This window comes from Anomaloglossus baeobatrachus, chromosome 5 (genome assembly GCF_048569485.1).
Source record: "Anomaloglossus baeobatrachus isolate aAnoBae1 chromosome 5, aAnoBae1.hap1, whole genome shotgun sequence".
NCBI lineage: Eukaryota > Metazoa > Chordata > Amphibia > Anura > Aromobatidae > Anomaloglossus > Anomaloglossus baeobatrachus.
Window position 1 is genome coordinate 530,705,608 of NC_134357.1, and position 14,269 is coordinate 530,719,876.

A 14,269-nucleotide genomic window follows, 5' to 3' on the forward strand; every position below is an offset into this window, starting at 1 on the left:
CTGCCATAAAAGAACTTGTGGCTGCTGTGGACCTACCTTCAGAGGTTGCAGTGATCAAGATTAAAGCTCACGGGAAATTAAATTCTCCAGAGGTGAAGGGAAACTTCTTTGCTGACAAAATAGCAAAAACGTATGCTGTGCACCCACCTGGGAAAGAAAAAGCAGTGGTGTACGTGTCTCAAGATCCTGAAGAGGGACTCCAGAGCTCTCCTATGAAGTTTATTCATCTACACCAAGACAAGGCACCCGATGATGAGAAAAAGCATTGGCAAGAAACAGGAGCAAAAAAAGATGAAGATGGAGTTTGGAGGAAGAACAAAAAGATCTGTCTACCCCGCAACCTATACCCCTCGGTGACAGAATGGGCACACGATATCACCCATAGAGGCAAGAACCAGATGAATAACTTGATTTGGAAGATGTATCTGGCACCAGGGATCTCTACTGTCACCCAAAACTATTGCAAGTCCTGCCTTGTGTGTGCAAAATGCAATCCAGCACCACCCCAGAAAGTTACTCAAAAACATTTGGCCAAACCACTCTATCCTTTCCAAAGAATTCAAATTGATCATATTCAAATGCCAAAAGTAGGGAAGTATGAGTATGTACTGGTAGTGACTGACATGTTCTCAGGATGGCCCGAAGCCTATCCGGTAACCAATATGACTGCCAGGGTGACTGTTAAGAGACTGATAACTGAGTTAGTATGTAGATATGGGGTCCCAGAGGTAATTGAGAGTGACCAAGGACCTGCATTCACGGCAGTATTGACGAAGGAGCTATGGACGTTTGTAGGAGCGGATTTGGGTCTACATACCCCATATCACCCTCAGAGCAGTGGAAAAGTAGAAAGACTTAATGGTACCTTGAAAAACAAAATCTTGAAAGCTAGTCAGGAGGTCAAACTTCCCTGGACAGACATTTTGCCTATTGCCTTATATTCAGTCAGAAACACTCCAAGGGGTCCCACTAAACTCACACCATACGAGATTCTTTTTGGGGGGCCTCCAAGGCTGGGTCAATACTTCCCACAACAGCTAGCTTTAGGAAGTGATACTCTTGTGAATTATGTTGTTGCCCTTGCTAAAGAATTGTCAATAACACATGCACGAGTTTTATCATCCATTCCATATCCAGATTCCAGTGAAGGTGTCCATAGTTTCCAACCTGGTGACTACGTGCTGGTAAAGAAGTTCACCAGAAAGACATCCCTGGAACCGAGATTTGAAGGTCCCTACCAAGTGCTCCTGACTACTCCCACTTCTGTCAAACTTGAAGGAAGGCCAACGTGGATACACGCCTCCCACTGCAAGAAGTTCACGCCTCCATCAGAGCCTTCTGCATAATGCCGCATATCTTTTACCTTATGTGTTACACAGTTCTACACTCCTTTGTAGGAGCACAACAGGCCGCGATCACCAAAGCAGGGGGGGTGATTACGTTCTGGTATAACACCACTACACATGTTGCTTCTTTTAAATTCGATTATTGTGATGTAGTACAGTGTGACACTCAATGGGCTTCCTCACCTTCCTCAATGAGTCAACCAGCACAATTAAGATCAGGACAACAATATATATGTGTTACAGGTGATGGTTGGGGACAAACATGTGGTTCATGGAGGGCAGTCGGGTGGAACACTGGGGGTATAGACCGAAGACAGCCCTAAATAAACTAGACTCCCATGGCAAACCTCTACTCAACAGGATGACACTCTCCCGTATAAAAGTCATCAAGCCCTGTGATACCATTGGCCAATGTAATCCACTAGTCCTTAACCTGGAGAACCCTCAACCTGGCGATAATGGCACCTATCTACTGGGCACATATGTATATGGTGGGTGTGCTAGTTGTGCCCATCTAGGGGTGTTCAGATTAGCGGACATAAGAGAAATGTCGACAAAAGATAGAAACACACACTCAAACTCCCTCTTGTTCCGTATTCAAAAACTTAATAAAATGATGGCCATTGCAAACCCCACATTTGAAGATATCCTTGCCGTCGAAACAGGGTACACTGAGACCAACTTATGGTTGAAGTGGATGAAATATACCGCCAATCAATATAATAAGTCTAATTGCTTTGTCTGTGCAGGGGCGAGACCCCATCTAGGATCTGTCCCTCTAGATCTTCCCCCAGATGTGGAAAAATGTTTCCTGAGTCTGTTCACTAACAAATCCCTTAGTGAATTAAATTGTAAAAACTGGAAAAAGAAATACCCCATAGTCACAGACACACCTAACCCAGGTCAAGGCATCACCATATATCCAGGAAAATACATCTGTTATACTAGCACTGAGGGGAACACATTTGTGGGTAATTTCACAGAGGGATATTGCAGCAGATATAGTAATGCCACCAGAGAGGACCTGGTCAACCAGACCCAGTCCATTTCTGATGTCTTCTGGATATGTGGGGACATGAAGATCAGAACTCATTTAGAAGGTGAATGGATGGGGGAATGCACACTAGCCAAAGCCATAATGCCCTTCTACATAGCAGCAGAAGGAGAGGAAGCCCTAACGTCAGAAGAGCTACACAGAACAAAAAGATAGACAAATCCCGAACCCAAAGGCAGTTTTGACCCCCATGTTTACATTGATGCTATAGGAGTCCCAAGGGGGGTACCAGAAGAATTTAAAGCCAGGGATCAAGTCAAAGCAGGTTTCGAGTCATTCATACTACCTCTAGTGACCATAAATAAAAATGTAGACTAGATCAATTACATCTATTATAACCAACAAAGATTTGTCAATTACACTAGAGAAGCTCTTCAAGGTTTGGCAGATCAGCTAGGCCCCACATCAATAATGGCATTTCAAAACAGAATGGCCCTTGACATGATACTGGCAGAGAAAGGAGGTGTTTGTAAAATGGTGAAATCCGCGTGTTGTACCTATATTCCAGACAATACGGGTCCCACTGGGAAGGTTACGGTAGCCATAAAAAAGCTAGCTTTTCTACAAAAAGAATTAAAAAGGAATTCAGGCGTAGAGGATCCCTGGGACCAATACTTTTCATGGATGAAGGGATGGCAGAGATGGCTGGCTCAGATAGGCATAGTGATCCTTGTTGTCTTAATTGTTGTAGCTATTGTTGTTTGTTGTGTTTTTCCCTGTATAAGGAAGATGATCGAGAAAGGAGTAGAAACGTCAGTCCCCACTTTCCTAGCTCAGGAGGTCAGCTATTCTATAGATATAGAGCAGCTAGGCCCCCTTCAGTCTTTCACAGTCCCCAGCTAGGCAGTCAGGGTAGGGCGAGTACATCAGGCTCCAATCGAAGTCTGTACCAATGGGGGCAAAGGCTTAGCATTGCTCGTATAGCGGGCAGCAAAAAGAAAAGAGTTGCAGCCAGGTATTGGAGACTGATGGGTTAGCAGTAGGGTCAGAAGGTTAATGAAGTATTTAGGGGGGACTGTTGAGGAGGACCTTTACATCAAATACTTAATTAACCTTTTGATAAGGGATTGTGGGAAATATATCAATTTGCCTTACATAATTCAGGTTTCAGATCATATACATGACACAGATATAAAGATGGCCACCATTTTCTGTTATCCACACCTTCCTTGGAATGCAAGGAATGTCCAGATGAAAGAAGACCTCCATATAAGGGAAGACCCCTGGTCAAGCTACAAGACATCACAGACCAAACCATCAGCATGGATGCACCAGATGACGTCCCTCCCATCGTCATGGTTTCATCCACTGGAGTCAGACCTGCCCATCAACAGCAACACGGATCTCCCCATTCGCTAGCCCATGAACTGTCCCACTAAATGGGCATATCTGAACTTGTATACGCCCCTAGCCTATATCAAGAGGACGCATGAGTCTCCTCTGTCTGTTTGGTGCCTTTTCTACTGTGACCAAGAAAAGATTACATATCCGACTGTGTCTGGTGTGGATTCTTTTATGCATGCACTTGGCCCATATCAATTCGGCCAGGCAGTAGGCAACTAGTGATCTCTGATTAAGAGTTCACCTTAACAATGATATATTGGAGGGTTCTTTTGTTTGTTTGGTTTTCATGATTCCATAATTTTTTCCTCTTGTTTGGTCTTGAAAAGTAACCGTTACTGGCTTGCACATTAAGTTTTCATGATTTTTTTTTGTTTCTGAAAGCCAGAAAATTGCGATTTGAAATGACTTTAGTTTTGTGCCATGTCTGTGATCTGCTTTTTTTTAAACAAAAGTAAACAACTGAATGAACATCCTCAGAGCCAGGTGATTCCATAATTTTTGCCAGGGGTTGTATATCTCCATCATGGTCCCATTCAGGTGTATGTCCCCCATTATGCCAATATTCTGGTATATATGTCCCCATCCTGGTATATGTCCCCATCATAGCCCCATACTGGTGTATGACCCCGGTCATGGATATAGCCTGGTACATATGGCCCTATCCTAGTATATATGTCCCCATCATGGCCCATCCTGGTATATATGGCCCTTCCTAGTATATATGGCCCCATCATGTCCCCATTCTGGTTTATAAGGCCCCATCATGTCCCCATCCTGGTATATAGCCTCGTCCTAGTATTGTTATGGACAAGATTATGAGTATATTAGAATTATATGGAGATATCCATAAAGAACAGGATTTAAGATGCTGTTTCAGACTGTGTACCCCACCTAGTTCTGCATTTGGACATAAGACTCAGACAGTCTGGGCTATTCTTGTGACAAGTGAATCATGCTGACATTGCTTAATATAAATGAGGAACCAAGCACATTACAGTAAATTGTATATCACAGAATAAGCTGTTCTACTTTATCCAATAGGAGACGTGTTACGTATTCTTGGCACCTAGCCAATAAGCCCGGTTATATATATTTGTACAATTTCCGGAATAAAGCAGTCTTACTTTCTATTCATATCTGAGCACGTCTCTGGTGTGGGTGAAAGAGGGTGGAATGCATGCTACCACGAGTGACTCATAATTTGGACTGCAGACAGTTTAAGAGGGATGCATGACTGAATGGCATCAACCTAAATTAAGGCCTTATCAGTATATGTCCCAAGCATGTCCCCATCCTGATATATAGCCCCCTATCCTGGTATATAGCCCCCCATCCTGGTATATAGCCCCACCATCCTGGTATATAGCCCCGCCATCCTGGTATATAGCACCCCCATCCTGGTATATAGCCCCCTCATCCTGGTATATAGCCACCTCATCCTGGAATATAGCCCTCTCATCCTGGAATATAGCCCCCTCATCCTGGTATATAACCACCTCATCCTGGTATATAGCCCTCCATCGAACCGTACACAGTAAAAAAAATAAATAATAAACGATTGTACTCACCTACCCTGCGCTCCTGCGATGCTGGCATGCCGGCAACTGACCAGCGTGAAACAACGCAGGGCATGACGTCAGTGTCATGCATGGCCACTTACAGCACTGGCAGCTGTCAGCATATTCTCTGCTCCCCATTCCCTGGATTGTGTGCATGGGGAGCAGTTAATATTCATGGCCTTAATTGGCGGCCGGCACATCGCAGTACAGGGACCCGATGGGTCTCTGGGCTGCAATGTATTTCAGTTGGATGTGTGCCTGAATCAGGGGCTGGGGCAGGTGAGCCCCATGCTCCCCCGGGTTCAGTCATAGTGGCGATCTCTACAACCCTGCTTGTACAGTCGCACATAGTTTAAAAAAAAAAATACCATAGTCACCTTCCAACACCCACTCCGCCACTGTGCGCCGCTGGGTCCTCAATTCCTGTGTGGGCAAAAGACGTCATTACGCCGGGGCCGCTTAGTGACGCTCCCGATGTCTCCTATGCAACAGGCCTGCAGCCTAGGAGAGGAGTGTCAGAGCAAGGAGAAATGTCTCCTCCACTCGAACACAACTATGAACTGCTATCGCGATTGCGCCAACAGTTGAAAGCGGATGGGTGAGGCGATAGCGTGCGTGCCGACAGAGAGGGCTCTGCGTGCCCTAGGTTCGCCATCACTGCCCCAAGGCAATTAAATATCCAATTTAACATTGGTTTGTTTTTTTATCACGATCCACAAACTCATGCGTATGTTATCTTGGTTTGTTACTTGCTACCATGCTAGTTTCTGGGCCGATATAATCACGCTACAGACAGGGCTTACCATATATCTAACAAGGAACTGGTGGCAGCCTTAAAAGCAGACTGGTCTCTGTTTCACTGAGGCTGAGGTACCCCGTTCATTAGACCATCAGTGTTGTGAGTGAGTGTCGAGCCACACTGGAGGTTATGTGGATCACCCCTCTCCTTTCCCGAGCCTGTGTGGACAGGAAGTGTTTGTGTAAAATGGTGCAAAGCTTGCGGGTACCAGCTGTGATGTACAGCAGTCACCGTCAGGAATTTCAACAGTGGGACGGTGCTATTCACTTAATAGTCGTTCAGGGCAGTTATTCATCAGCATCACTTTTTAACGGGTCTGCGGAATAAGTACCCTGAACGACTACCATTAAAACGCGTATCGGTGGTTGTTAAGGGGTAAACCCATCATATATTATTGTTATGCTATAAAGTGTAAATTTTGGAGGGTTCAGGTTATTGAGTCAATTGAGTAACTATTTAAAATCAAAATTCCCTTAGACTCAATAATATGGGTATTGAGGTATAGAGAACGGAAGCAGTTCCCAAAGATGGTGGAAAACCTTCTATATCGAAACGGTTTTAAAAAAAAAATGGATCACATCAGACTTTCCTACAAAAAGGTAATGGAGCGTAGATGTAAATAGTAGCTTACAACATAAGTTTATTATTGTAATATACATGAAGACATTTCTGCTGACATATAGATTGTGGATATAAAGAAAATTTAATAAATGGCAGATCACTAATATTGGGAGTTTAAAAAGGTTTCTATGCTATGTGACTTCTCTGATGTTTAACTAGTCTTGATTTTGCTACAAAACATTTCCCACATTGTGAACATGAAAAAGGTTTCTCCCCTGTGTGAGTTCTCTGGTGTATAAAAAGACCTGAATTATCTGCAAAACATTTCCCACATTCTGAACATGAAAAAGGTTTCTCCCCTGTGTGAGTTCTCTGGTGTATAACAAGAGTTGATTTCTCTGCAAAACATTTCTTACATTCTGAACATGAAAAAGATTTCTCCCCTGTGTGAATTCTCAGGTGTATAACAAGCTGTGATTTCTGTGCAAAACATTTCCCACATTCTGAACATGAAAAAGGTTTCTCCCCTGTGTGAATTTTCTGATGTCTAAGAAGCTGTGATTTCTCTGCAAAACATTTCTCACATTCTGAACATGAAAAAGGTTTTTCCCCTGTGTGAGTTTTCAGGTGTGTAGCAAAAGCTGATTTCACTGTAAAACATCTCCCACATTCTGAACATGAAAAAGGTTCTGCTCCTCTGTGAGTTCTGAGGTGTGTAGTAAGAGCTGATTTCACTGTAAAACTTTTCCCACATTCTGAACATGACAAAGGTACTGCTCCTCTGTGAGTTCTCAGGTGAGTAACAAGAACTGATTTCACTGTAAAACTTTTCCCACATTCTGAGCATGAAAAAGGTTTCTCCCCTGTGTGATTTCTCAGGTGTTCAACAAGATGTGATTTATCTGCAAAACATTTTCCACATTCTGAGCATGAATTCTCTCCTGTATGAGTTCTCTGATGTCTAACAAGATATGATTTTCTTGCAAAACATTTCCCACATTCTGAACATGAAAAAGGTTTCTCCTCTGTGTGAGTTGTCTGGTGGAGAAAAAAATATGATTTTAGAGCAAAACATTTCCCACATTCTGAGCAGAAGAAAGGCTTCTGGCTTGCGTGACTTCTCTGGTGCATAACAAGATATGATTTATCTGCAAAACATTTCCCACATTCTGAGCATGAATATGGTTTCTCTCCTGTGTGAGTTCTCTGGTGTGTAACAAGAAGTGATTTCTTTGCAAAACCTTTCCCACATTCTGAACATGAATATGGTTTCTCCCCTGTGTGAACTCTCTCATGTATAACAAGCTGTGATTTGTAGTTAAAATATTTCCCACACTCTGCACAAGAAAATCTTTGCTTCTTACTGTGAATTTTTTTACGCGTAACAAAAGACATTTTGAGGAACAAACCTTTGCTATATTCTGAACTTGAAAATGGCTTCTTTGCTTTAAGAGCAGCTTGATTTTTAATGCCTCTTTCGTGGCTTTTATTTTTCTTACTAGTCTTGCAGGAATCAGAAGATACGACCTCTTTAAAAGGATCAGATGATAGAACTTTGCTGTGAAGGGATGATGGGATATCTGGAGTAATGGCATTCACTTCAGTTATATCTTGTGTGATCGCAAGGTTAGCTGATTTAAAAATTGCATGTATTAGTTGTCCTTCTGATCTCCTGGTACAGTCACCTAAGAATGAAAATTATTATTTTTGCATAAAATATTTTAAATTATATGTATAACATTTCTAAAATATCCATAGAAACTGAAAGTTTTGTAGAAAAATTACGCTATTAACCAGTTGACAATGTAACAATAGACCTCAGAGCAGGAACACCGTTTGTTCATTCTGCCTCTCAAATATTAGAAAAATAAGCTAGAAAAAAATGTTATGTAGGTCAGAATGATATCAATAAAAAACTTAACCGATCCATAAATAAGTGTTGGAAAATGGCAACACAAAATTATTTTTTTCCCCTCAATATTCAGAATTTTGTTTCTTTACTGAAACAGAAAAAAAAGATCAATGTTTGATATTGCAGTAATCAGACTGATGTGAGAATTAGGTTTCCAACAATTTTTACAGCAAAAAGAACTCTGCAAAAGGAAAACTTAAAATTAAAAAATAAAAAATGGCAGAATTGCTTTTTTCGCCATTTCGTCCCACCTTTCTTACAGTACATTATATAGTAAAAGGAATGGAGTTATTCAAAACTACAACTTGTCCCAGGAAAAAAAACACAAGTGCTAATTAGAGATAGGCAGACCCGGACTCTAAAAGTCCGAATCTGTTTGGTTTCAAAGTTTCCAAGGTGCTGGGCCCTGGATTTCAGCTGTTTGTTCTGGATCCAGCACTCGAGAATTTTAAAAAATAATAAAGGAGAAATAAAGAAAATAAGAATGAAGCAAGAGCTTCATACTTACCTAGGCCCCATCACAGCTGTAAACTGCTCCCGCTCTGCTGTACATTGCTCCTGCGGCCTCCGGTCATTATTGCTCGTCCATATGCACTCAGCACTGCTTTCCTCGCCCACTGGCCGGCCTGGCCTCTGAGATTGGTTGCAGTCAGACGTGCCCCCAGCCTGTGTGACCATGTCTGAATGCAATGCAGTCTGGCTCATTCATTCTCCCCGTTGAACACACAGGGGGCAGTCATGCTTTTTGGCTGCTCGCTGTGACAGAGATGTAGTTGAGCTGGAAAAGCCGTGAGACCTCGTGTGGATTACGTCGGACCTGTAGAGTGTTTAGGGGGTTAATAAAGTGGTGAAAGAGCGTGCTTTTTGTATTTTATTCCAAATAAAGGATTTTTTAGTGTCTGTGTTTACTTGCTTTCACTTACAGGTTAGTGATGAGGGGGCGTATCAGACGCCTGCCATCATGAACCTAGGGCTTAGTGACATCTATGGGCTGTTATTAAGCCCTTTTTACACCGATTGCCGCTGTACCAGGGCAATCGAAAAAAGCTGGTTAAAGCAGCAAACTTGTCACATCTAATGGATGCGACAATCTCGGGCGGCTGCAGGTTGCTATCTTTACGATGGGGAACGGCCAATAACCGTGGCCCTCCCCAGTCTGAGAATACTAACCACCAGCTCTTGGGCTTTATTTTGGCTGGGTAACAAAATTGGGAGAACCACAAGCTACCGTATTTTTCGCTTTATAAGACGCACCTGTTTATAAGACACACCCCCAAATTCGGTGAAGGAAAAGAGAATTATTTTTTTTTTAATGTTAAATGGGGTCCATCTTATAATGCCAGTGTCCGTCTAACAAATCATATAGGGTATATGTCCCTCATAGCCCCCATCCTAAAATTAGCCCCCTTAATCTGGATATGGCCCCCTTATATTGAATATAGCCCCCTTGTGCTGGCACACGTTCCCCTGTGCTGCCTATGGCCCCCTATGGATTGCACACGTTGCCCTGTGCTGCCTATGGCCCCCTATGGATTGCACACGTTCCCTGTGCTGCCTATGGCCCCCTATGGATTGCACGTCCCTCTGTGCTGCCTATGGCCCCCTATGGATTGCACATGTTCCCCTGTGCTGCCTATGGCCCCTTTGGATTGCACGTCCCCCTGTGCTGCCTATGGCACCCTATGGATTGCACACGTTCCCCTGTGCTGCCTATGGCCCCCTATGGATTGCACACGTTCCCCTGTGCTGCCTATGGCCCCCTATGGATTGCACACGTTCCCCTGTGCTGCCTATGGCCCCCTATGGATTGCACACGTTCCCCTGTGCTGCCTATGACCCCCTATGGATTGCACATGTTCCCTGTGCTGCCTATGACCCCTTTGGATTGCACGTCCCTCTGTGCTGCCTATGGCCCCCTATGGATTGCACACGTTCCCCTGTGCTGCCTGTGGCCCCCTATGGATTTGGCCCCCTATGGATTGCACACGTTCCCCTGTGCTGCCTATGGCCCCCTATGGATTGCACACGTTCCCCTGTGCTGCCTATGGCCCCCTATGGATTGCACACGTTCCCTGTGCTGCCTATGACCCCTTTGGATTGCACGTCCCTCTGTGCTGCCTATGGCCTCCTATGGATTGCACATGTTTCCCTGTGCTGCCTATGGCCCCCTATGGATTGCACACGTTCCCCTGTGCTGCCTATGGCCCCCTATGGATTTGGCCCCCTATGGATTGCACACGTTCCCCTGTGCTGCCTATGGCCCCCTATGGATTGCACACGTTCCCCTGTGCTGCCTATGGCCCCCTATGGATTGCACACGTTCCCTGTGCTGCCTATGACCCCTTTGGATTGCACGTCCCTCTGTGCTGCCTATGGCTTCCTATGGATTGCACACATTCCCCTGTGCTGCCTATGGCCCCCTATGGATTGCACATGTTCCCCTGTGCTGCCTATGGCCCCCTATGGATTGCACACGTTCCCCTGTGCTGCCTATGGCCCCCTATGGATTGCACACGTTCTCTGTGCTGCCTATGACCCCTTTGGATTGCACGTTCCCCTGTGCTGCCTATGGCCCCCTATGGATTGCACACGTTCCCCTGTGCTGCCTATGACCCCTATGGATTGCACACGTTCCCCTGTGCTGCCTATGGCCCCCTATGGATTGCACACGTTCCCCTGTGCTGCCTATGGCCCCCTATGGATTGCACACGTTCTCTGTGCTGCCTATGGCCCCTATGGATTGCATACGGTCCCCTGTGCTGCCTATGGCCCCCTATGGATTGCACATGTTCCCCTGTGCTGCCTATGGCCCCCTATGGATTGCATACGTTCCCCTGTGCTGCCTATGGCCCCCTATGGATTGCACACGTTCCCCTGTGCTGCCTATGGCCCCCTATGGATTGCATACGTTCCCCTGTGCTGCCTATGGCCCCCTATGGATTACATACGTTCCCCTGTGCTGCCTATGGCCCCCTATGGATTGCACAAGTCCCCCTGTGTTAGATATCGCCCCCATGCTGCTGCCCATAGTAAAATAAAACACTCTTTCCTTACCTCCTGCAGCGCTGATCTCCCTCCTGTCTCCCTCCGTGCTTCTCTTCCTCCACTTCCTGGTTCTTCGTGCCGGTCATGTGATCGGCACAGCAGAGTGAGATCATCGCTGCGTGCCTGATCACAGTGGAAGCAGAGACACCGGGGAGAAATGCTGGAGGGGGTAAGTAAAGCTTTTTTATTTTAGAATGAGCAGCAGCATGGAGGCCATATTTAACACAGGGGGGGCATGTGCCATCACAGGGGGGCACAGGGACATATAATATGCACCGCTCCCCCAGCCCGTCACTGCGGTGCGGTTTCAGCACCATGGAGATGGACAGCGGCTGTGCATATTATATGAGCGGGAGCAGGAGATCTAACACTGCCGCCAGCTGCCCCCAACTCCCCTGGACCCTGCAGTGTATATATATATATATATACAGTCATATGAAAAAGTTTGGGCACCCCTATTAATGTTAACCTTTTTTCTTTATAACAATTTGGGTTTTTGCAACAGCTATTTCAGTTTCATATATCTAATTACTGATGGACTCAGTAATATTTCTGGATTGAAATGAGGTTTATTATACTAACAGAAAATGTGCAATCCGCATTTAAACAAAATTTGACCGGTGCAAAAGTATGGGCACCTCAATATAAAAGTGACATTTATATTTTGTAGATCCTCCTTTTGCAAAAATAACAGCCTCTAGTCGCTTCCTGTAGCTTTTAATGAGTTCCTGGATCCTGGATGAAGGTATATTTGACCATTCCTGTTTACAAAACAATTCCAGTTCAGTTAAGTTTGATGGTCGCCGAGCATGGACAGCACTCCCACAGATGTTCAATGATATTCAGGTCTGGGGACTGGGATGGCCATTCCAGAACATTGTAATTGTTCCTCTGCATGAATGCCTGAGTAGATTTGGAGCGGTGTTTTAGATCATTGTCTTGCTGAAATATCCATCCCCTGCGTAATTTCAACTTCGTCACTGATTCTTGCACATTATTGTCAAGAATCTGCTGATACTGAGTTGAATCCATGCGACCCTCAACGTTAACAAGATTCCCAGTGCCGGCATTAGCCACACAGCCTCAAAGCATGATGGAACCTCCACCAAATTTTACTGTGGGTAGCAAGTGCTTTTCTTGGAATGCCGTGTTTTTTTTGCCTCCATGCATAATGCCTTTTTGTATGACCAAACAACTCAATCTTTGTTTCATCAGTCCACAGGACCTTCATCCAAAATGTAACTGGCTTGTCCAAATGTGCTTTTGCATACCTCAGGCGACTCTGTTTGTGACGTGCTTGCAGAAACGGCTTCTTTCGCATCACTCTCCCATACAGCTCCTCCTTGTGCAACATGCGCTGTATTGTTGACAGATACACATTGACACCATCTGCAGCAAGATGATGCTGCAGGTCTTTGGAGGTGGTCTGTGGATTGTCCTTGACTGTTCTCACCATTCTTCTTTTCTGCCTTTCTGATATTTTTCTTGGCCTGCCACTTCTGGACTTAACAAGAACTGTACCTGTGTTCTTCCATTTCCTTACTATGTTCCTCACAGTGGAAACTAACAGTTTAAATCTCTGAGACAACTTTTTGTATCCTTCCCCTGAACAACTATGTTGAATAATCTTTTTTTTCAGATCATTTGAGAGTTGTTTTGAGGAGTCCATGATGCCACTCTTCATAGGAGATTCAAATAGGAGAACAACTTGCAAGTGGCCACCTTAAATACCTTTTCTCATGATTGGATACACCTGCCTATGAAGTTCAAAGCTCAATGAGGTTACAAAACCAATTTAGTGCTTTAGTAAGTCAGTAAAAAGTAGTTAGGATTGTTCAAATCAAGAAATTGATAAGGGTGCCCATACTTTTGCACCGGTCAAATTTTGTTTAAATGCAGATTGCACATTTTCTATATTAGTACAATAAACCTCATTTCAATCCAGAAATATTACTGAGTCCATCAGTTATTAGATATATGAAACTGAAATAGCTGTTGCAAAAACCCAAATTGTTATAAAGAAAAAAGGTTAACATTAATTGGGGTGCCCAAACTTTTTCATATGACTGTATATATATATATATATATCCCCCTATATTCGGCTTATAATACGTACCTGATTATAAGACACCCCCCCAAATTCGGTGAAGGAAAAGAGAATTATTTTTTTTTTATCTTATAATGCCAGTGTCTGTCTAACAAATCATATAGGGTATATGTCCCTCATAGCCCCCATCCTAAAATTAGCCCCCTTAATCTGGATATGGCCCCCTTATATTGAATATAGCCCCCTTGTGCTGGCACACGTTCCCCTGTGCTGCCTATGGCCCCCTATGGATTGCACACGTTCACTGTGCTGCCTATGGCCCCCTATGGATTGCACGTCCCTCTGTGCTGCCTATGGCCCCCTATGGATTGCACACATTCCCCTGTGCTGCCTATGGCCCCCTATGGATTGCACACGTTCCCCTGTGCTGCCTATGGCCCCCTATGGATTGCACACGTTTCCCTGTGCTGCCTATGGCCCCCTATGGATTGCACACGTTCCCTGTGCTGCCTATGACCCCTTTGGATTGCACGTCCCTCTGTGCTGCCTATGGCCCCCTATGGATTGCACACGTTCCCCTGTGCTGCCTATGGCCCCCTATG

The 14,269-nt window shown here is 44.5% G+C and overlaps 1 protein-coding gene across 1 annotated transcript in view; it reads right to left on the reverse strand.

The window, feature by feature from the left end:
- Positions 1-6,722: 6,722 nt before the first annotated feature.
- Positions 6,723-14,269, reverse strand: part of LOC142312171 (uncharacterized) — a 159,162-nt gene continuing 151,615 nt past the window's right edge. The window contains exon 17 of the mRNA XM_075351073.1: positions 6,723-8,000. Coding sequence (XP_075207188.1) covers positions 6,850-8,000 — 1,151 coding nt within the window. The 3' untranslated portion in view covers positions 6,723-6,849. The remainder of the gene's footprint in view (positions 8,001-14,269) is intronic.